Below are 25,310 nucleotides of genomic sequence, written 5' to 3' on the forward strand. Positions count from 1 at the left end.
GCTATCAAATGTAAACTAGTCAACAGGAGGACTATAAGCCCTACACAAACAGAACAAAGACATACTTGGCATACTAGCACTCATGCAGTCATGAAGAAAAGTTTATTGAGATGCAGCTTAATAAGATAAGGGAGATAATAGGTTACAAACTGAAATAAATGTATTTAAATTGTTAAATGTTTCTAACTTGTCTTCATTTTAACAATTAATGTGAAGAACTCAAGAGAAAGTCAGGCGTTGTGTCTGGTGTCTGCTAATGGCTTTTACACCTCGTAACAACTCTTCAAAGGTGAATATCTTATTATAACTGATAATACGGATTAGGAACAAGACCACGCCTTTCTCCCCAATTCACCTGTCTCTATAGGCTTGCCTAACCCCTTTCTCTCCCTTTTGTCTCACATTCATGTCATTTGTCCTCGGACGTACCACTATTTAGTTGCAATTGTGTTGTTTTGGGGTTTTTCGCTTACCTTTACCACAGACAACAGATCAGACTGTGACCTCTTTCATGTTTGACTGGATGTTGCCTCCCGATCCCTGCAGCCAGCCACTCAGTCATCCCGCCAGTTCTCTGTGCTCAATGTTCCTCCACAAGAACTGTACATACCTCTAGATCCAGCAGTACAAGCAAGATACCTCCTTTACCACCGCATCTATACAGAGGCCATACTAATAATCGCCACTCTTCTGAGAAAAGCCACTCCTCTAGATGGCACAAATTCATATCAGTTAGAATCCAGATACTCCACGTACATCCACGCAATAGCAGACTTACACGTCCTGGATGCAGCTCCTCCTCCTGCGATTAACATCTCCAACTGGACACTCACTCACCCCTAGCATGCTGTCAATGAGAGGAACATCCTGTTCCTCCAAAAAGCCAAACTTTTTCAACTCATCCAAGACTCTACCTCTAGTCACCCACTTGAATCCTCCCGCTCTTCCAGGTTCACCGCCCAGTGCCACCCAACACTGCACGCCGATGACATCACCTTGCCGCCCACTACAACAGAGCCTAGACTTCTTCAACCCTCGCTAAAGGCCAGGTTGTATTTCCCCATGTGCCTACTCCCTCTATATCTGATTTGTCTCATGCATTTTCTTAATTTCTTTCATCCGTGTGTCCGCAGGCTGCACCCCACACACATATCCCTTCAACCTAGCATATCTTTCTCTTTGCTTCACATCTAATATAGCTTCCTAAACTCTGTCTCCTTCTCCACCTTTTTTTTTCATAGAAAAAAACAACTCATGCCACTGTTCATACTACTGATCAAACAGCATCCAGTTGCATTCCAACACAGCGCCTCCTTCAGATTTAATGGTTACAACAGTGGTTGGCGGTTCACGTCCAATCAGCCAACTGAACTGTCCCCACCCTCCCTCCTCTGCTATCTACAAACCATACCATCTTTGTTCATTGTCTTTGTCATCCCTTCTTTGCTGACCTGAGCAGTCTGCAAAGTTGTCATACAGACAACCACATTGGGTTCAATATAATAAACCATTCAAAAACATTCACTATGCAGCTCATCTGTAAACTCACTCAATCTCTGCCCAACACCAAATCATCATCCACACCGTCCACATTCAAGGGTACCAAATACTATTGCTAACTCTCTCTCCCTTGTCTCATATCAGAAATGTATATTCTCAGCACCAACTCAGATTCTGGTCTCCACCTGATCACTGTATCATACGAATACATCATAAACAGCCTTCCTCCTAAAACCCTCATCATACAACTCAGGGTAAGGCAGCTCTAAGCTTATTGTACCTAACACATCCAACCATTTACCTCCATCGAGGTGTACATCAACAGGATTAACGTCATTTTGCAAACTGCTCTCCGGTGCTCCGGCCCCTTCCATTTCTCTGCCCCATGTCAGTATGCCAATAGTAGGAAAAGCAGAACCTCGACTCACACCAAAATGCTTACCCCAGATGGCAGATCTCCTCATCCATTGCATCCAAACCCTTTGCATAGGATACCTATCCTGCTTCATCAACCCATCACACGAATCAGTATCTCTCTTGGCATTCTTTGCATTTTGCGATGCTGAGTTCATTGTTACCACCTCCACCTATGACCTGTCAGGGCCCACAAGCCTCTCTCATATTTCCATTCACTCCCCAGATACCTTCATATTTAATAATAACAATAATAATAATAATACTAATGCATTTTATTTAAAGGCGCCTTTCAAATCGGACAGTTCGGGAAGGTATGTAGATGTGAATCAGTTCCGAGAGATAGTGCAGGTTGGTGAAAGTGAGGGACGGAGACGATTGATGTTACGTAGATGGAAGTATGCAGTCCGAGTAACGTTATTGATGTGGGCTTGGAAAGATAATGTGCTGTCCAGAATGACACCCAGGCTCTTTACCTGAGGGGATGTAGGAACAGTGGAATTGTCGATGGACATGGAGAAAGTGTTGAGTGTTGCTAAGGTTGATCTGGTACCAATGAGGGGGACCTCAGTTGGTACCAGATCAACCTTAGCAACCTAATCTCACACAAGGCAAGGACCCTGGACCCTCAATCATCCCACCATACACAACCCTCAAACGAAATGAACTATTGTATGTATACCAAACCAATGGCAAGGTCTCATTAGTGAATTAATAATTATTCAAATCTTTGAACTGCAGGAGCATGCACCATGATGATAAATACATACAGTATTTACAGCAGTCTATTCGGTGGCTGAGCCTTCATGTTAGCTCAGCTGAGGCCAGTGCCTCCCATCGCGTCAGCACATGTGACGTGCCCTCATTTTCAGCACCATTAATCTCCGAGGTGGGCAGGGTTGGTGGTGGGTGGGTTAGAGAAAAGGGATCTAGAGCATGATGTAGTAGATTGAGCATTTGACTCCCTGTTTTGCCATGTCACTCATCTGGGGACTGTTTAAAATGTGAATGATGTGTGTCATCGTGAAGCCCTGTAAAATGTATCTATCTATCACACTTTGCTAAAGTTTTATTCAAGTTTAATTTTTTTCTGTCAGAATAGATAGATAACTGACAGAATCTAAAATTGTATTTTTTATTACTATTGCCAAGAGCAAAAAGTGGCAATTATTTGCTTACCAATAAGTATCGATGCCAATGAAGCATTACCGGTATAGATACCAGTATTGGTAAAATCCTACTGAAAGCCGTCCCTGTTTTCAAGTGTGTCACATTTATTCACTCAATAGTTAGAAAGGTCACTTTAATAGATACAGTACATTACAATATGCAGCTATCTATTTTTACTGTACTTTTCCTCTCTTTCCTTCTCTGTTTCTGCCTCTGGCAAACACACATACATAACTTACAACTATGCACACGCATGCAGAGTGTTGTACTTTTTAAGGTTTTCTCTCTCTCTCACTCTCTCTCTCTCTACAATATGGTAATTTTCTCCTGTTCAGTTTTTGGCACCTCTCCAGTGTAATCACTAAGGGGAAATCACCCCTTGAAACACTTGTGAGTGTTTGGCCCTTAATTCATATTGCATGAAATGAGCATGCAGCTTTGTTCACAGAGGAAAAAATGCCATGCCGTCAGTAGAGCTTGTCTAATACAACCCACAGATGGGGGCTCTAATAAGCATTACCAAAGCCAAGAATGAATAGTACACCTTGATAAACTGACATGTAATATTTCATATATGAGGCACTAAGAATACAGTCATCCTGCAACACCTATGTATAATCTTTGTAGAATTACCTATTTAATATCTATTCTCTGTTGCTATAAACAAATAAACACTCAGTGCTTGTGTTGACCACTACGTCTAGATGTGATTGTGCATAATTACTTCTTAGTCCATGTGGTCCAATGGTGTTTTTTTTAAACTTGCGCTTGTGCTGGATTAAAGAAATAGTTCAACATTTTGGTAAGTATGCTTATTCACTTTCTGAAGACAGATGTGATATCACACAGTCCTCACAAAATACTTGTGAAGAATACTGTGAAGATTCTTAGCTCAAGGTCTATTCCATAAATACAGCATTGACATATTATCATTTTATATGATATAGCAAAAGATAATGGTAAATGGAAGTACAATTGCTCAGCACGGTGGTGTTAATCCAGAAACACTGCAGCTACACCTTATTTTCATCCAATCTATGGGCAACACAGAGCATGGCATGGCAAAGCTAAAGATGCCAGACATGTTTACTAGCTGGCTAGCTGCCGTTCAGGCTGATAATATTGATCTGTCGCGTCTTTGTATCCGTGAGTTGGTGTTCCTGTCAGTGTCGGAGCCTCTATGTGAAACACTTCAGTCAGTAAATGTGTGTTTTTAAAACTTATTTCAGGGCTTTGCTCGGGGTCCTGCTGTAGACACACCTGAGGACATAACTGAAACTGTTCGTGCAAAATGGGGAAACTCCAACATTGGGCTGGCTGAACAATGGTGTAATTTCATCATTCAGTCAGTCAGTCAGTCAGTCAGTCAGTGACCAGGGCTGGTCAAAAAATATCTGGCTTTTGGCTCTTTTGAGATTGTCTGCCGCAGCTGAATCAAAACAGTTAAGTTGAAGGCCAAAAAAAAAAAAGAAAAAGAGCTGACAGATGGTGAAAGACTCCATTGAGCTGAGGGGAACTGCAATTCTTGTAACTGATAATTTTCTGTGGGTGTGTCTCCTTTTAAGTTACACCTATTCATTTGACCCATCGTTAATATACAACTATTAATGTAGCTTTAAAGGCATATTTTTTGTGCAAGTCTACCATGTTATTTGAAAATAACTGTCTCAAGTAACAATGGCACAGCAAATGAAAATAACAGAGTGAAAATAACAGCTTGTGACATATTTTAGGAATAATTTCCTTCTGAGGACATTTATTTCTAATGATGGTGTCAGCTAAATGGCACTAACTGAGAGTAATATTTGTTATTGTCAGTCACCTGACACACTCCCTAACAATAAGCAAATCAAACTGATAAAGAACGCAAAACTATAATGAAACGATATAGTCAGAACATTTTCAAAACCAAATGATTTCCATGCAAATTGTGATTTCACGGCTGTGGAAGTTGTTTCCCCTATTGTATTAAATTTAGTGCAGCAAATGAACTCTTTTGAATGCAGAAAAGCTGAATTTGTACAGATATGGCAAATACCCAACAAAGTATTAAATGTTTAAAGAGATGTGTTGAAGTGTAATCATGCATGTCATGTTATAGGAACATGATGACATGGGCTCTCATGATGGATGATAAACTCATTGTTTTTCCTTCCTAAGTACTGATTGAAGTTAACGGATAAAGGTCACATGCATAAATAGATAATCATTTTCCTCATTTACCGTGCCATTCTTCTTCTGCAGTCATATAACTAATCAAACTCATTCCAATTAGACCTTGACAATCAAACCAACAACTCAGTCTGTCAGATGGCCAATTAAAAAGGAAGTTGGTGCAGTATGAACATTACACCTGAATAAGAAGCTTCCTGGTGAGCCTGAAATACCACAAGGCACACACGTCATTAGCACTGGAGCGAGTGGGTGTAATCATACTGGAATGAAGGAAGAACTTAAGGCAAGTCAGCTACATTCCCAACAAGCAGGATAACATTCTCTTCCACCAACCACATAGAGATACAGGCTGCAATGACAGACCTTCAAAACCACAAACAAAAGAAACCATAACAGGCAAAAACAGATAATAGAATGGTTCTAAAATGACAAATTATGCTCATTTAAGCAACCGTGACCTGAATCTTGTTTGGGAACAGCCAATAATAATAGACGGATTCACACCCAGAACATCTTTTGGCCCAACAAAATATCAAATTTTGGATATTGCCGCAGAGTTCCTGGAGCAAGGCCCCAAATCAATAACCTGCTTATAAGAAAACAGGATTGGGGAAGACCATTGTTTTCTTCGATTGCTGGCATCAGAAACTGAATTGCATAACAACAGCGGTGCCCTTGAGGAGGTGGTGCAACCTTCAGCAGTGCCTGTTCACCATCGCTGGCATGTATCCATCAAGGTCATCAATGTGTGTCAATTTATGCATTTAATAAAGCAGGAATCTATCTTAACAAGAGCAACCATTCCCTCTGTCAGAGAAATTATACTGGCCTCAATTAAGCAGGTTAACATTCTGGTGACATGTCACTTAAATCACAAGCCTTCAGCAGAATTAGACAAAGCGGGTATCTTCCAAAGTTATTGTCTTTTTGTGAATTCCTTCTTTGTAACTCCCTGGACTGTGTTTCCTTGCTGAGTCATAGTGTATGGATACATCAAGGTAGTTGTATGTTTGTTTCCAGGATACACCGGTAATACATTTACACGTGATTGCAACAAAGAAAACTCCAATTTATTCAGTATGTCTAACCTAGACTGCTGAAACTTTACATTTTCAACTTCAGTTTTTATAATGGATTTTTGCAAGGACAATGGATTTTGAACATTTCTCATAGTATAGTATCACATAGTATAGATTTGCTTCACGACCAGCATAAACAGGTGCAATGATTACAGCAACTAATAGCTGTTTCAACTTACATATGGATTGGAAACATTATATAAAATTAGTGTGAATTGTCCATTTTAAAAAAGTTCAGCAGATAAAAAATTACAAACTTCAATTACTTAAGGTTGAAGGGAATTCATATTACTAACTTGTGTGATTGTGTTACTCTGATTTTAATGTTAGGAAATAAATTGTAGTGGTAAGGCACCAGTGGCACCAAACCTATTTAGGATAAACCTGAATCATGACAAACATTTAATTTGCTCACTGTCACTGTTTAATTATCTTAATGCTACTCTGCTGATCACAGTAAATTGTAACAAAGTACATATGAATCTTTAAGCAGTGTCTGTGTGTAGTTAGACAAAAAACAAATTAATCATGGAATCGATGCACACACACACATGCACTGTTTTGGCTAAGGGACAACATTAGAGTAAAAAAGGTGTATCAGCTTCTTTCATTTTCTCCATTCCAGCAGCTGAGTGAGATTGTGAATAAAGGAGAAAACTCCTGCTTAACAGTCAAAACCCAAAAGAGCCACAGACCTTCTCCCTTTCATAGCAGAGTGAAACAGGCAGCTGTAGCCAAGTCAGAGGAAGGCAGCCTAAACAAAAAGCAGACATTGAACAGGGGAATGTTTGCTTGTGCCAGGTACTGTTCAGTAAACTCTACAGGGACAACGGCCAGATCTGAGTATATCCCAGAGCTGTGGACAGTACTGAGATGATGCCATCATAATGTCCTATCAGCAGTCTGACTGTGTCCTCCTGTTGAAACAGCTATTTTCTTTATAGACAGGCCAAGTTCCTAAAACATTCAGCCACATGCCCACCGTTCATTAGAATAAAATAATCCCTGCCAAATTATCATCTTTCTAGATCTGATATTACCCTGAAACCATGCTAAAAAGCCCCACTGAGACTGGATTTATTTTTTCTAGGGGAGGTGGGGTGATTTTAATATTCTCTGTGCTGGTCACTGACTTTAATCCAGTCCACAGCATGTATGTGGATAATTTCTCACCAATCCCCCCCCCCCCGTAATATTTACAGCTACAATTACTGTTTTTTCAGGAAGTTGCTGGTCCTCCTGTAATTGAAATACTGTCTGGAGCAACGTTGTTATATTTCAAAGTGTATCTTTAAGGTTTTTTTATGGAAAGAGCTGCTTTAACTTCTAATGCATTTCATCAACTCAGTGTGAAACTCAACTTTTCAAATTCAATGAGTAAAACCCTTATTCTGTGGACCTGACAGACAGAAACATGTTAACATCAACTTGTAGGCCTATGTGGAAACCAGTATGACAATGTGAAAATATTAAAGCCATTAAGAGAGGAAGACAAATAAGTGTAATGTGGTAGGCAGGTACTGGTACTCTCTTTTGGCTAATCCTGCTGAATGTCCATGTCTATTACAGACCGCATTCAGAAGTTTCAAAGTGGTTAAAATGCCTTGCCTTTTAAATTACCAAGAAGCACATTAAGACACATTTTTTAATATTACAGGGGATGTTCATTTTTACATTACCTTACCTCTAATGCTATTTAGCTGTGCAGATGGCTTGGTTTGATTAGCCTGTTCTTAAGTATAGAGCTGTTAGCCTTTTTATTGGAAAAAAAAACTTTTTCCATATCTTACTATGTGGAATATCAACATGTTTCTACAAAATCACTTTTTCATCTCACGAAAGAATCCAAACATGTCTAACCACAAGCCAACATATAAGAACTAAGTCCAAAATTTGCAGTTTTTTTAAAATTTAAATCAGAAACAATATGTAACAAGATTACAAATCTACATTTCAACACCAGCTTTCATTACTTGACAGTTTTCAATACCCAGCACACATTTCAGTTAGTATCAAAAATGTATTATGGTTCATAATCCAGCCTTACATGTCTCTAAGATTTTCTACTGCTGCCCTAATAGAGTGGAGGTACAGTACATAACATTTTATTGTTACTCTAAATAATCCACAGAAAATGCTGCCTACAGTTTTCCTTGGGTCTAAAAAGTATTTCCAATGAAAACTGTTCATAATGATTTTCCATAGTAACTAGGATATTGTTTCTGAAAAGACACAATGCTCATGAAAATCTTAAAGCACCACAAAAAAAAAAAGTCCATTCACTCCCATTGTATTAGAGGCAGAGATCTCAAAGATAGACATCACACAAAAAAGTGAAACCAAAACTATCTGCAGAAAGGGGAGAACATTTTTTTTTTGTGTGTGTGTAATTTGAGAAATCTGATCCTTTAATATCCCTTCAATTATGACTTTTCTTCTCTCTTGTTCTGAAAATATAAATCGTATTACACTTCCTGCCAAACTCGTTTACCCTTTTGCAGCGTCAGGCAAGCAAATGATCTCTCCCAACAGGTTCAGAGTGATATAGTATCTTTTCTTTAAAGCTGTCACTTGATCCTTCGAAGCCTCCTTTTACCTGCTGGGTCAGTGTGTCATGGGCTGCCATGGCACAACATACATGATTTGTGTGCGTGAGGGAGCCAGGTCTTGAATAGCCAGGATTCCGTGAGATGGTCTTTTATGGATTCAACTAAATACTTGACAAAGGACACAAATCACTGGTACTTCTAGTTTTTCTTTCCCACAGCAAAGCAGGAGACGCCCAGTAAATGTGTGTTTTGTAGGTCGTCCCCGTAACGGCCATTTTTAAAAGATTCATTATGCATTTTCAAGACTAAAATGTGTGTGAACATTACTGGGTGTCTCAGGAATTTGAACATATAAGGGGAGATATGTTGGACGTAAACACACACTGCTCTTTCCAAAAAACGGTGGATTAAGGTTTTGAGTAGAGGAGATACAGAGAGTACACATATTAGTATACACTTTGAAAAAGTCTATAGCAACATATTTAATAAAATATCAGTTTTAGCATATCTAAAAATGTATTTTTCAATTATTTCACTCATGTTAACTGAACGCATGATTACAGAATTGACATCTAAGCAACAGAACAAATAGGTGCATTAACTGTAAAAAAGTTTTTAAATGGTTAAAATTATATCCATGAAGTGTGTTGTATTAAAAGCCATCAAATAATTCCTTTTCACAGTTTTCAGTTTTCTATTCACCATACTCATTCCTTACTGTTTAATCTGCTTTCCAAGCATTTGTTTTGAATGGATTAAGTAATCAGAAAATTAAGTTATCAGCAAATGTATTAATGATTTAAGCCACAGTGGGCAGCAGTACTTCTCTGAATCATGGGTTCTGCTGACGTAAAAGTGTTTGTGGATCTGTGTTGCGTGTGTGTCCATGTTTGTGTATTTGTGAGAGAATGAAAGTGTTATGTAAAAGAGCCCGGAGTAACCCCCCACCAACACACAAACACACACCCTTCACTTTATTTGAACCAACTATGCATGACCTACTTTGCAAACCTTTCAAGCTGAACAATTAACTTTTTTTTTGTCTTCCTTTATGGCATCCTTTCCATGGAGGAACTGACAAGACAAACACTGGATTTAAACATAAGCACTTTGGCATGAATACTTGGGCAAACTCTAATTAAACATGAATGATAAAGGCATGCCTTGTTTGCTCAGTCAAGTATATCAGGATGCAAGAGGAAGAAAATAATATGCTGAGAGAGTGAGTTGAGGTTGGTCCTCGCTGCATTCTCTCCACCAAAAATGAAATATAGATTTCATTGCTTTTTATAGCTCTGAATGAATAATATCCAATGAATTAGACATCCGCCTGCGTTTAGCTCAACAAACAAATCTGTTTGATTTATGACAATGGTGATAAGCTGTTATGACCATTTAATCTATGTAATTTGTGATTTGATATGTACACATTTCCCTGTAGTCACTCTATATTACTGATACCAACATGTTGCTATATCATCTTAGAATGATGCATTTGATTCAGCTTCTCCTCCATACAAAACCTACCTACAAAACTCATGACTCAGGAGATCTTTGAGACTATTTTCAGGAGATCTTTGAGACTATTTGCAGGATATCTTTGAAACTATTTGCATGCTAGGCAAATAAAGTATACACAGCAACACATTATAAAAATCAGGGTATTCATCGCCACACAAAAGCATGCACTATGCGTTGTTACAACTGTGGTATTTAATTTCTACTTCCTTTATGCAGTTTGTTAATGACCTCAACAACAGAAGGGAATGTCAGCGGTAGGTAACAGAGAGTAGATATCCAACTACAGGACTGGCCTAGCGGAAAACTGGCCCTCTGTCACCAGGCTGTGTTTCAGGAAGAAGTTCAAATGAGGATAAGACAGGCATTCAAATCCCAGGAGCCCCAGCCAGCAGTAACCACACTTTTATTGGGGTGTCAAGTCCAGCCTAGAATGTGTGCTGTTGTTGTTGTTGTTGGCGGCTGCCGCAGCAGTGTTGTGTGCTTGTGTGTGTGTGTGTGCATTCGTGCCTGTGCGTGGGAGAGGCAGAGTGGAGACTTTTAACATGGTTTCTTTTCTGTGCAACAAAAGCATCCAACCATTGTGCCACACAGTATCATCTTGGTTATTTAAAAAAAGATAACATCCATTGTAGGCATTTTACTCCTACGCTCTGGTAGCACAAGGTAAAACACAGATCCATTCATAAAGCTGGAAAAGAATGCCAGCATTCTCTGTGTCCTCATGGCTATACCTGTTAAGATAACTATGTTGAATACAGCATTTATATCAGATGTTTAACACTAAGTTCTGTATTCAAGCTGGGCAGGGGGGTTCTAAGGGTAAAAGAAAAGAAAAGAAATCTAACAACCTTGGCATCAGAATTTGCCAAAACCTTTAGCTACTGTAGTTAACTTCCTTCAGCAGGAGTCAAAAAAATTAATTCAACATGTCCTGTAGTTTGGGAGCTCTGGACAGACAAAGCAAGAGTAATGGAACTTCTACCGAAACCAAATATTCTCTTTGGGACATGAGTCATAAAGTCCAATAATCACCTTTCTTTTAGATCTTTTTTGGTTTCTACCTACTCCTGAGGGTAACATCAGTATGTATGATTGCTGAATGCTTGCAGTTGCTAACTTTGTCTGGTTTTGGGGAGGAAGCCTACTGTGGATTTATCAATGATTGAACTAAATTTTCAAAATAATAAGCTTAAAGAAGCTAAAAAGCTCAATAGAGCTGAAGGGAACTATAGAGCCAGATGATCATTTTTACTGTTTATCACTATAAGCAACGTTTTTCACATTACACACTCCTTTGGTCAATTAATTGAAAATATTGATTAGTGCAACTCTAAAGTCATAACAAAATGAAGATGAATAAATTGGCCTATTAGCTAATTCCCTATCATAATACAGTATACCTTACATTTTAAAATTAAATTCCAAATTATTTCAGAAGATGAGATTGTACTGCTTTACTACCATTACAGAATCAGTTTAAATAAATTAATTTTATTTATATAGTTTACAATCACACATTTGAGGGAGGAAGGTTTCTGTGGTGGTACTAGTAGATATAATTTAAAATTCCAATCAATCATCTCTAGTCAAGTTGGTGAGTTTGATGCAGTAATTACAAAGTATCAATGCTTTTTTTCTGTTGAGGATTATGGAGATAGAAATCCAAGCCAAATTTTTCTGAGACTTGTAGAAGAAAAGGAAATTATCAAAATTGTTGCAAATGGAAGAATAAAGCCTCTACTTTCATTCCTCTACGGAATGATATGGATATGACTTTAGTCAAGAAAATCACTGATGGTACTGTAAACTCACTGACTTGATCTGTAACTTTAATTCAAATTATTAAAAAAAAAAAAAATGGTTTTAAATAATTTTATACGATTGATCACGGTATGCAATGGAAAGGAAAGGTAAGGTATCAGAGGGGTTGTACTGAATTGTTTGAAATACCATATAGGAAACAGGCAATAATTTGTGGACATGACTACAAATCAATATGTTTGAATATTACTTGTGCAGTCCCACAGGAGTCAGTATTAGGACCTAAACTGTTTATTTTGTATATAAATGACATTTGTATGCTATCAAGAATTTTGTAATATGTTTTATTTGCAGATGACACCAATATATATATATATATATATATATATATTACCATTGAATATGAACAAAACTAAACTTATGTTGTTTCGAAATTTTAAAATAAGCAAACAAGTTCAAGTGTCGATAGCTAATATTAATATAAAAAGAATATATGAAAATTAATTTCTAGATGTGATATTAGACCACAACATCTTCTGGAAACCTCATATAAGATATGCGCATGGGAAGCTGGTGAGGACTGTTGCAATTCTGGGAAAAACCAGGCACATTCTGGACCATAAAGCATTTTACACTCTGTATTATTCACTTGCATGTAAATTACAGTGTGGAGGTATGGGGCAATACCTACAAAAACACCTTACAATCATTAAACATACTATAAAAAAGAGCCATAAGGATAGTTAACAATGTAGGATATTGTGAACACACTAACAAGCTGTTTTTTTTTTTTTTTTTTAAAGCTATATGCTTTGAAGTTCAAGGATCTGGTGTAATTTAACACTGCAAAAACAATGTTCAAAGCAAGAAATAATTTACTTCCTGGCAATTTACAAAAAATATTTTTAGACAGAGAGGGGAGTTATAATTTAAGAGGAAAACTTAATTTGAAGTAACATTGTGTTCACACTAATCTTAAAAGTATGTGTATTTCAATTTGTGGTGTGACTTTGGTCTGGATGAAGAAATCAGACAGTAAAAAATATTGCACAGTTTAAAAAGATGTACAATTACACTGTTTTTGCAAGGAATGTTACGCTCTCTAATGGTGATGCTGCTGTTATTGGCTTTCTTTTATTTTTCTTTAGTAGTCTTCAGTGAATATTCTCATGTTAACTAGTTAGCTGATATCATGACTATATTGGCAAGTCTCAATTAATCGAGTAGTTGAATAAGGCTACAAGAGTCTCATCAATGATTCTGACCTAAGAAAGTCCACAGCATCAATCAATTCTGATATGTTGGCAAGCACAGCCTAGCAAAAATGTAATAAACTACATCACAGTATGAAACAGTATAAATGGCATGATAAGCATAAAGTGACTTCACTGCGGAAGCAATGTTAAAATATCTTCAAATCAAGATCAACCACAAATATGTTATCACTGCACAATCTAAACACTTGTGGTTTACTAACTCCCTGTTATACGGCACTCTCTTGCATCTGCTTCATGCAACCATGAGTCCTTTGCTTAGAAAACTCCTCAGCTCCATAGAAGTCCTTTACCCTACGAAAACAGGTTTTACCTTGCAGTTAAGGTCTAAAATTCTTCACAGCTTTAATCCTAACCATGAATTGATTTTTAGGGATAAATTCTTATATTTGAAGAACAGCAGGCCATAAAATTTCACCAGTAGTACTCATACCTTAAATGATGCCTCTCGACTCTGCACTACATAGCCTCCAATCCACCCACATCAACGGGTGATAGGCTGCCCAGAAGATAGAAAAGAACTGGATCCTTGTGAGCTTTACGTATTTTTTTTTTTTTTTCATTCAGGTGTTTTATTCATTTAGATATTTTTTTCCAGTAGATATCAATCTTCATGCAAAGATGTTTGTGCCAATTCATGAAAGAGAGGAAATATTGACAAAATTATCATGATTAATATGTTCAACCATTTCTCAATTCTAAAGAAAGAGACAGACCTTGTGGGGCAGTACGGCTCAAGATGATTCTAGATTTACCTTGGCATGACCAATCCTATCATACTAAAAACATATTTACAACGTATTTTCAGTTTTCTCCTTTTTGGGAGCCAAACAGTATCAAACTACTTTCCATTATTAAATCTATCATTATTAGATTTCTGCAGCTTTCTGCTTGGTAAAAACTACATAATTTCCATCACTCACTGTTGGACTGGACTGCTGCTCTGAAAGGCAAGTTTGAACTGTCATACACAACCATTGATTTATTCATGTTATTCCTTGTCCCTGGATACCATAAAGATAACATTTTGAGTATATTTCAGTAGCCTTGAAATAAGTACAACCTAAAAATCTGTACACTTTGATAACTCCAATATGAGTGTACATACCACAGTGTCCATGTCTTTAACACTTTCTTTATTCACCTCTACAAAACATTGTACCGTTTTGTTACACCAAAAACAGATTTTGAAGAATCAACCAAATAAGATCTTCTTAATGTCACATATTTATACTCTGGGGCTCTTTTACATCCTTTTTACATATCGCACATACAATACACACCCAATATTACTTCATTATAAATAACTGTTGCTTGAGGTCGACTATTTCCAATGTCCTTCAGTATGCTGCTAATTATCTTACAAGCTTTCAATCACTTTCAAAAACATGACCTTTTTACCCAGTGTCTTCTTGAACCAGCCCACAGCCTGGATTGATGAAGGATGCATTTTGAAACACATATAAATAAATTACATATTTTAATAAATACGTGTTCCCTTTTGAAATGAACTTACAGTAGCTGCAGTGGGAATCGGATGAATGTAAAGTACATAGCACACGACAGCTTCAGTCCTCAACTGGCTGAACCCAATATTTTCATTAATGTGGATAGGTCCTGACCACGATGCTGCATTATTTTCCAAGAGCTTATAGCCTGGCGGTCTTACATTCAGTTACAAGAGAAAGTGATTTATGTTTGTCTAACACTCTCTGCAGAAGCATCACCATATTAGATATCATACATCTTGTTTAAGAGTTGATATCATGATTCAATAAGTGATTATCAGGTCCACATTTAAAATGATCAAAATTTGATTTCTACACAAACTACCTGACAAGATTTTTTGAATCTTGTCAGAAAACAAATGAACCTGTTATTGGAAGTTTTTTGGCAATTGTGCTTTGGGTGACACTTGGCACGAGTAAATGATCATATTATTTCCTTTAATTACTACTGTATATTAACTATATGATAGTACACATGAGAATGCACATAATTGATGCACTTGCATGCAACATGAGACAATATCTTTGCAACATTATTATATCTGCTGCATACACAGATGAGACCCACTGCCATTCCCCAACACCTTCACCTGTAACATCCTTTTCACAACCCAAACCGCTTTATAGTCAGGAACCCATAATGCACTGGGAGCCCCTGTGCATGCCTGGTGTCGGGATTTAATTGGATATTAGTATCCAGCAGTGTCTGAATTAATCAAATCATTTCCATCCATTAATTTAGTCGAGGAACATACAATTAAAGCCTTATTAGTGTGCTCTCAGGGGTATGCCTTTTCATCCCTTTGCAGAACATTGAGAGTTGGCCAGAGTCCAGTGCAAAGCATTCTCCTTACTTTAGTCTGGTGCTTCCTCATGATGGGCACTGTCAATCTACAGGCACTGGCTTCAATCTCAAAGCAAGGAAAATGTTAGCCTAATGTAACGTACCACTTTTCCTGCAGTTATGGAAAAGGCCAAGAATCTAAATGGAAAAACACATTTTTGGCTTCTATTTTGAGTCTTTACCTTTTGTCTTATCAAATGATTGTGTCAAAAGACTGACAAGTTTTAGAGAAATTCTGTTTGGTGAAACATTGCTGTGAAAACCAGCACAAAAATGCCCTAAATAGGGTGAAAAGAGATTTGGAGATTTAAGCAGCAAGCAAACATAATCCAGCACATTAATGTAGGTCATTTTATAATAATTTCCATATTTATATATTTAATTCCCTCTCAGATTTCTTTTATAATGGACTTCAAACTATAGTGCATAGCTTTTTTAATATCCATCAAGAGAATAAATACTGGAATTATCAAACCTATTGATTTCTGTTTTTGTAATCAAATTAAGAAGGAATATTTCAATATCTAAAGCTCTAATTATGTATAATACACCATTCTCACCACCTGGTTTGTCGACGTTTACATAAAACATCACAAACGCACTCTAATTATGGTTGGGCCAACTCCTTTTTTTCCTTCTCCTCTCTTGTGAATCTGAGTTAAAACATTTTTGCACAAAGTAATCCAGACTGCTCAGATGAGCAGCCATTTTTAATTAAAACCATTTACAGAGGAAACCAAAGTGAGAAAAAAAAGAGCCATGGGATTTTACACTCTGTCATCCAAGGCTTCGGCGGATCAAAGAGTTAGTTGTGCTTTTTAATGGTTACGTAACATTTTTGCCTATGAAATATCGGGCCTGGGCACTATGTAGTCAGCCCGAAGCTCAATAGAATCACAGATTTCCTGCGGTATACAGTACTTTCAGATTTCAGGCAGGATACAATAAGCCTATGTTTATGTCTAAGTATAGCTGTCAATCAATAAAATACTACTGGTGTAACAGGACACTGCAAGTAGGCAGCAACCTTTGAAAAATGTTAGATTTTTGCATTCTATCCAAAACATTTTTGTATGTATGTAAGAGTGTGTGTGTGTTTGTGTGTGTGCATGCGTGTTTGCATTAACTGTATGTATGTTTGTATATGTGTGTTTGTGTCTGTCTGCTTGCCTGCCGTCCTGGCTGGCTGCCATGTGGCCCTACTCTTACTGTCATCCTGTCTGACATTAGGGCTAAGCTGGATCTCATTAGGACTAAGGTGGCAGTGATCCCGTCAACATCGCTTTGGCTCCTGCCATATGGGTCGCCTCCAAGGTAACGGGGCTGTATCAATCTCCTTGGAGCTGCAAGCCTTGTTATTGTGTGCACACAGACGGTGTGTCTGCTCTCTAGACTGGTGTGTACTGTACTAACCTGATAAACACGTTAAACAGTGGAGACATTCAAAAAATACTGATGATAAGGTAATTGGGTCAGAAATGGGTGGGAGGCATTATGAACAAATACAGACACTGACAACACATATTTAGGCACAGACATAAAGTGCAGCATGCTTACTATGTATATTTTGCCATAAGAAACACAAAAATATCACAAGACCAATCATGTAATGTAGTTTTTTATGAGGTATGAATGAAGGGAAACTATTTAGGAAGTCACCTCTTGACCAAAACATCAATTCTGCTTCCTATTAAATTCATATATACTGTATATATTTCAGGGTCACAAAACCAGGCTACATATCTTAAAAGATGACAGTAAATGACTTGTGGAATAATTAAGATATAATAGATGAAAAAACTCTTAACATAAAAATGTAAACAACCAACCATCAGCAGCAGCAATGTCTTCAGTCTAATTGTAAGCTGCAGTAAATCCATTTGTGGGTGATGTGAATACACAGTGATGAAACACAGCAATAAACTGACGTTTTCCAGTCCCTTCCTCCGTACTTATCCCTGCAATCTGAATAACAACAGCTGAGCTGAAGAAAATGAAAATAGACAACTGGAAGTGGTAGAGCCATCAGTAAGATCTGCAAAGTTGGATTCTATAAATTAAATTAGGAAAACTTCTGATCTAATACGTTTCCATTTTGAGATTCTGTGCAATATCACAGCCTAAATTCAGTCTGGACTCAAACCCCAGTCATACAGAGTAGTGGAGCAACAGACATTGACACCGAAACAGCTGCTCAAATACTGTACTTCTGTCACAGCAAATTTCTGAATCTTATCAAAGCTTTGAAAGTTAAGCAGGAAGTCATTTATGACTTTGTAAAGTACTTCTTGCACCAGCTCATAAAATCTGTGAATTTATAACTTCTCACACATAAATAGATAAGAGAAATACATTTTATAACACCACCAAAAGACAGTAACTGTTTTTAAAAAACACACAAATCATGTCACATCCAAATCTCCCAGATACAAAAGCAAAACATATATTTTGACTATATATTAACAGCAGCACAGCTCACCGTGTTGAGGTGGATATTTATGTACTTCTGTATTAAAAATGTTACCATGTGTTTCATGGCTTAGATTATTGTATGGATATTCATTGTTATTAATCATGTTGGTGATAATTAAGTTCCTTCAGCTTCACATTCAACTAGGACACCAGAATATATTGGAAGCACAACAACTGTGTCAAAGTTGCACTTTGCCAGATTAGTGGCTGTTATAGATTTTGTTTCCCTTTGGCCTGTTTGTTTTGTTTCAGCCTCCACCCTCACAACATTAACTGTTTATTTCATCAGTTTGGCAATAAAAGCATGTGATCAATTATTAATAATTTATGATGCCAATGACCTAGGACCCATAAAAACTGATATTTGCATTATACAAGGCCTGTGCTTGACCTCCCAATAACAGACCAATAAATGTTGTTGTTGAACATACACACAGGGCTTGATAAGAGGTAAACTTTGCCTCTGTATTACAGTAGAACACAGGGCAGTGCTAGCAAGGATGATGTTGTGATCACATGCTACTACAACAATGACCTGGACCCTTTCCTTTAATTTCTGTTCCCCCAGCCAGCATCCCGCTGCCTTTCCCAAGCCCTGCTGTTGTTATTATTTTTCACTCCTCAAAGCAAACGCCCTAAATCCCTTGAGCAATATGTGCCTGACTGAAACAAACTGGCCCTCCATTTTATCCTCTAGAGAGACACTATTATGCAGGTATACTGACAAAAAACACAATTATTTAGGAAAAATGAAAACTGCTGGTGTCCATAAGGCTAGGCTGGAATATTAATCAAGACTCTCAAAAATCTCACAGTTTTTAAGCCAGAGCTCTGGTAGAGATACACTGAGAGGCACTCACTGAGACAAAAAGACAATCTTCATGCTCCTTACCTTGACATGCCGTCCGTGAGGGAGTTCTGACCCGGGTATCCCTCAACTCTGGCCGACAGTGACCCCTGTGACATGCCGGGCCGAGATTTCCACGACTCCATTAACGCCGTTACGGGCGAAATTAGATTTAACAAAGGGTTGGACTGGTCCCTCACATCATGCCGCGTGAAAGACATTGTTCCTTGCGCTCCAATCTGGTAATGGAATGAGTGTCCACCGGAATTAACTCCAACAATGGCCGATGTGGGCACGCTGTTATTCTCTTGGTAATAGCTGCCATCATTGGACTCCTGCTTAACCCCTTTAGACAGGACATTGTTGGAGAACACATCAGGCTCATAGTTCCCATTCATAGAGGATACAGGGGGTCCTAAGATACCAGAAAGACTGTATTCATCAATGTTATTCCTCAGGGACAAATAGGTGGTCTCGGATGCAGGGAAGAGACCAAGAGACGGTGACGGCTCACTGTAGGACTGTTGATTCATACATCCCTGATTTTTATTAGGCTCACTCTTAATCTGTGTGATAAAGGGTGTGCTATTCGCATTACATTTGGAGCTGCCTAAACACATGCTCCTGAAATCAGTTCCAGGTTCGTTCTTAATGTACTTAACCATGCCCATCTGGTCTAAGCCGACGTTAAACACCTCCCCGTCTACCATCTCTACTTTAGGGAACTCAAAGTTCTTGAAGTCTGGGTCTCTAGTCAGACCTGTCGCTTCTGGGCTATTAGTGTCATTCTGCACCAAACCCAGTCCCCCAGCAGGACTGGACACAGGAAACCCAGCAGAGGAGGGATTCTGTGGGCTGCTGACAGCCATAGTGCCCCCTGTGGCCGGACTGGAGATGGAGGGCCTTATTGTGTTGCAGTTGTTGGCAGTGCTGGTGCAGCTGCCACCTGTGGGGCTTGAGACAGATGACCGAATGTTACAGGTAGTGCTGCAGGACGGAGGCGACCTAACACTACTCATACTCTGGGGGCTGGAAATGGGGGACCTCATGACATTGAGCGGGCTGGTAAGTGGTGGTGAGCCCACTGTGCTGGACTCTACAGGGCTACATGTGGCAGAATTCCTGTGCTTGATGTTGGCCAGCGCTGGTGCACAAGATGTCTGGCTGACAGGACTACTGACGGACGAGCACATTGGTCCAAAGCATGTGGGGGGACTGGTAGTAGACGACACCATATTGTTGCTGCCCCCAGGGCTGGAGATGGAGCTGGAGGTCTGGGGACTGCAGGACAAAGAAGAGGCCAGCATAGTAGCTGAGCTAACTGGAGTCCCAGCGGTGCGTTCTCTAGGAGTGGTGCTGGGCTGCTGGAAACCAAATGGCTTTAACTTGGGGCTCTTTGTGGAGCCACACTGACTCTCCTCTAGTGGCCGTCCACATACTGGATACATCTTCCCGGGGCTAGTACTACCCCCATGCTGGCTGAAGGCAAAGTCTGCCTCCCTGGCAGCATTCATATACAGCCCCATGGACTCAGCCACAGTCTTGGAAAGCTCCTTGGAGTCCATTTCCTGCTTATGACCATGAAGAGAGTTGTTGAAGTGTGGGAGAACAAATGGCTGGTTCTGGCTGAGCCGAAGCATTGGCTGCTCCTGCGTCTTTGCATTGTTGTCTTTGCAGTCAGTTGCTGGGCTTCCAGCGGGGCAGCTGACATTGACTATGTCCATCAGGATATCACTGTTAGTCAGACTTGAATCCTCTGTGCTGCAGCAGTACTCCATAGTGTTAGGGACCTGAGACCATCTGTTTTCTGTATCATTTCCATCAAAGAAACTTTGGTATCTTTTGGTCTCCATTGCTGGCTCATCGATTCACCTGGTAAATGAGGAAGAAATTTAAAAAAATGAGAAACACTTTAAAAGACACACATAGTCCCTCTGCCCACATATTGGTTTAATATTAATATTTTATATTTAAGTGGCAGGTGTATCAGGGGAATTTGCCTTTAGGTAAAGATTACAGATATAAGACTGATTATATATTCATGAATATACTATTCAGTCATAGATGGAAAATATGGTCCTTTTAGTTTTGGACAGAAGTTGTAAGTACACTGGATAAACACCTAATGAAGCAAAAAGGTCGGCAAACCAGAACGGCCGTGTCAAGGATTCAGACAAAGAAAATGTAGATTATGCTGAGTAAACAATATATACATATAATATATCTTGAAAAAGTTCAAAGCAACTGTGTACAGTATTTCCTCTCTCACAGATAAAGCTCCTTATCGCGGCACTACAGGGGATGTGCACTATGATAACTTGAGGGAAAAGTGCACCGCAAGGGTTAATTGGTCTGCGTGACGTTGTCTGGGCTTTTTGTTTGAATGCCCACCTCTACTGCGCCTCTATTGGACAGTTGATACAGAAATCCACCAACTACATCAGGCCATTCATGGATTGGTCCGAAAGCTGTCAATCAATAGTTATTGCTCTTGCGGCCACAACAGTGCTGCGACATAACTTGTTGTTTTAGCTGCCGTTATAGTGCAAAAGCAACAAAAATCCTTGCAACTATCATTCAATAAAAATAACACATTGTTATAATAAGGCATCGTTTTGGGTGAAGTTTCAGTATTTAATTTACATGTTACGGTGCACTCTGAAGAGCTCTCGGCTGTGGAGCAGCCAAAATATCCCGAGATAAAGTTCTTCAGGTTGCCTGCAAAATATCCCATGCACCATAGGTGCAAATCTTCAAAAATGAGAATAAGGCATAAAACAGATGACAGCTCGATTATTTCTCTCAACAGTGTCCACAGCTCCTGCCGTGATTGTCCTGCCTCTATAGGACATGCAACTATCTGCACATCTCTCCATTTTGCGGGTGCGCAGAATAAATAAGAGAAGAGGATTTTTACAGTAGTTGTTGATGTTGTTTTTGTTGCTGTTGTTTTTGTTGCTGTTGTTGTTGCTGTTGTTGTTGTTGTTGTTGTTGTTGTTGTTGTTGTTGAAGTTATTTTTTGCAGTGTTAAATCGCATTTTGTGCCGCTTCTGGGAGGACAAAAGGGACTAAGCGCAATAGGAAGAACATATAAATAATTTAAGTCATATTTTTAGACAGACTTTGACAGCACCTCCAGACAGGTGCTTACAAACATATAAATCTGCTAAGAGCTAATTAAATTGTTGTCTCCTCTCCTGTTTATGCATAAAGTAAACAACTTCTCGGCGACTTTTATTAGGCTATAGACACATGGCTATTGGACCCATTTAAAAGTTATAACATTTCTCTCCAACAGCAAACGGAGCAAGAATGCAAGTATTCAGTTATCTGACTCAACAGTGAGGAGTTGGCTTTCATTATCATATAAAACCCAGTGCAAAATTTAAAAAAAAAAAAACCTACAGGCAAACATTGAGCTCTGTCCCTCCTTACCTTAATTAATTACGACATTCAGAGTTGTCAGGTGGCTGTGTTGCTGGGCAGCGATAATCCAGAGGACAAAAAAAAGACACGCCGAGCAAAGTCAATAAATATCAGCCAGTGTGTTCTGTCTACTCTTTCCAATAGATAGTTTGCAGTTTGACAGCTAGACACACTGGAGAAGTCTACTGCGTATTGTCAGTGGTGATCGTCAACAGCGAGCCGCTGCTCCTGACAGGACGAACGACAGCGACGGGTCGGACGACAGCGGCAGACGATCTCACATTATGGCCGCAATTTTGCAGATTGCCGATTCTGGGCCCTAGATAAAAAAGAGTAATCAAAAACAAACGAAGGAGTCGGTCGGACTTACAGTCAGAGCGACGTCATTCTGTGCACATGGACCCTCCTACTGCATCGAGTGCAATACAAACTCTGAGGAGGAGGAGGTGGAGGAGGAGGAGGTGGAGGAGGGGAGACGGCGGAGGGAGGGAGGGGCTCAGCGCGCAGGTAGACGGAGCCGTCTGGAAATAGGGCACCGTACTCTGAGCAGTGCTGTTTGAAATGAACTCTCAAGGTAACAGTGCGAAGCAGTTTTATTTAAATACATATCCGCAAGTTTGTTCCATCTGTCTTTTGATGGTGCATCATCTGCCCTCTTCCCTTATCGAGCTGTAGCTCCTCTTATTACTTATTCACTTTTTCCCAGTGTCTCTTATGAAAAGGTTTCCTATAAACCTTTCCATAAGAGGTCGTGCGTACACGCGCACCCACCATTTAAACAAGAGATCAACAGCCTTCCCAGCTTCACTTTACAGTTAACATGGAGCTCATAAAAATCCTGCAAATATTGAGTGGAGACTCATCCTACTGTAAATCAAGTTGCCCTGTGACACTATAACGTCTGCCTCCACTAGGTGGAGCAATATAACTATTGCCGTGCAAAAAAAGCAAGTCTATTGAGTGGTCACTTCTGTGATTCATGTCAAACAGTGATTTAAAAACAAAAACAAAAAAAACAAAATAAATCTCCAATACAGTAGAACTTCATGTGCTCAGAATTATTTAAAATGTAATTCAAATGGATTTTTCTTTCTTTTTGGTCAACCAAACCTCCTTACACACCTGGAACACAGATGTCTTTTAGTTCATAAAAAATCAACTGCCATCATGAAAAAGCAAGCAGATTTTGAGAGAAGTCACACAGAAGACATGAAATGTTACAGCTTATACGTAGGTAGACAGTTTGGGGTTTTGGTTTCATAATTGAAGCAACATTAAAGCACCGGACATCTTTATAATATTACAGATATTAGAGAATACCTAAAATTGAAAATACACCAAAAAACAAGAACATATAGTTTTAAATTCAGTAACTGAATAGCCTAAATAATGTGTGACAGAGATGTGTAGTTCATTAAAAAGCTAAAAGACACAGTCAAGTTGGCATATTGTACTGTACTGTACTTAGATTAGATGACATCAATATAGCTCACGGATAATGTCCTTTGGCTCATCCACAAGAAAGTAAGATGTGTCTGTGTTTATCTGTGGCACCACCATCAAACATGATTGTGACTCTATCATTTGGATTAAGCTGTTATTTGCATTTTACTGACGATGTCTCAACGCATTGGTGTGAGTGTAGACTTTGGTTTTACTCCAGCAACATCTAATAATCAGTTTAATCTCTGGAGTTGTCAGTCAGTCGAGTCACATTTTGTAGTGTTTCACGTGGCTGCATAAAAGTGTGCATGAAGGATTTAGGCTTTCAGAGCAGCTCTCTGTAGTGTGAATGTTTTTTTCATAGCTTGCCTGGGTTCTTCAAGCCAGCCTGTAGCCATTACCCAAGCAAAGCAGCAGCAGCTAGATTAGACAAAGCCATCCAAGCAACACTGCCCACCTCCCTGATCTGCCTGTTAATCACCCATGAATGGGGACCTGCTTCAGAAAAAGCAGAATTGAGATATAACCAATGTTTTTCCTCCCCCATTCATGCAGCTCCCACTTGTCCATTGCACATAATGGGTGCCAGTCAAACACATCATGAGCAAATCTAATTTAGCTTCGCATCACAGATTTTTCCGCAGTGACAGAGTCATAAGAATTTGCAGACTGACAGAGGAGCATGGCTGATATAAAATCAGTCATAATTGGCTCCCTCATTGGAAAAAATTGAAGGCAGCACCATTGAATCTCACTGAGCTTTCAAGCACCATCGTTTTAGTCAAATCAGTGTTAATCACACTGGCCTGAAAACCTTGTACATACATTGCTAAAAATAGCCTTCTTTTAAGAGGGGAAAGGAGGAAAATCCTTTCGGATGAGTGATTGCTATGATTAGGAGGAGGCTTCCACTCTTGTTTAGACACATAGCAGGCAACTCCTGTAGCGAAGAGGGCCAAAGGCATAACAGAGAGGTGCATGCTGCGCCTCATGGGGACAGGTGAATTGGAGCACGTTAACTCTAAAACAAAACACTCGTCAACTCAGCAGAAGACCCTGTCCCCATCGTGTGTGGTAATTACAGAGGTAGTTTTAATCAGTGAAGAGGTCCGTCACCACCATCCTCCCTCAGCTGCTTATTGTTCCACTTTGGGAGTTATTCTTAAGGACTATTCACATGTAAATAATCTAAATCTAATTCATCTAAATAAATGCAGGTGTCCTAGCAGTCAGTCACTTAATTCCCATTCACACATCTTTCTTACAACTTTAATTTGACTGGTTAAAATGTTTTAATGTTGACTTTACATCTAATAACTCATTCTCA

At 39.0% G+C, this 25,310-nt stretch overlaps 1 protein-coding gene across 1 annotated transcript in view; it reads right to left on the minus strand.

The window, feature by feature from the left end:
- The window catches only part of nr3c2 (nuclear receptor subfamily 3, group C, member 2), a 77,852-nt gene extending 54,925 nt beyond the window's left edge, over positions 1-22,927 (minus strand). The window contains exons 1-2 of the mRNA XM_062432710.1: positions 22,550-22,927; positions 19,160-20,986 (exon numbers count right to left, since the gene is read on the minus strand). Of these exons, the coding sequence (XP_062288694.1) occupies positions 19,160-20,967 (1,808 nt within the window). The 5' untranslated portion in view covers positions 20,968-20,986; positions 22,550-22,927. The remainder of the gene's footprint in view (positions 1-19,159; positions 20,987-22,549) is intronic.
- Between the last annotated feature and the right edge of the window lie 2,383 nt (positions 22,928-25,310).

This window comes from Scomber scombrus, chromosome 2, assembly GCF_963691925.1.
Source record: "Scomber scombrus chromosome 2, fScoSco1.1, whole genome shotgun sequence".
Lineage (NCBI taxonomy): Eukaryota > Metazoa > Chordata > Actinopteri > Scombriformes > Scombridae > Scomber > Scomber scombrus.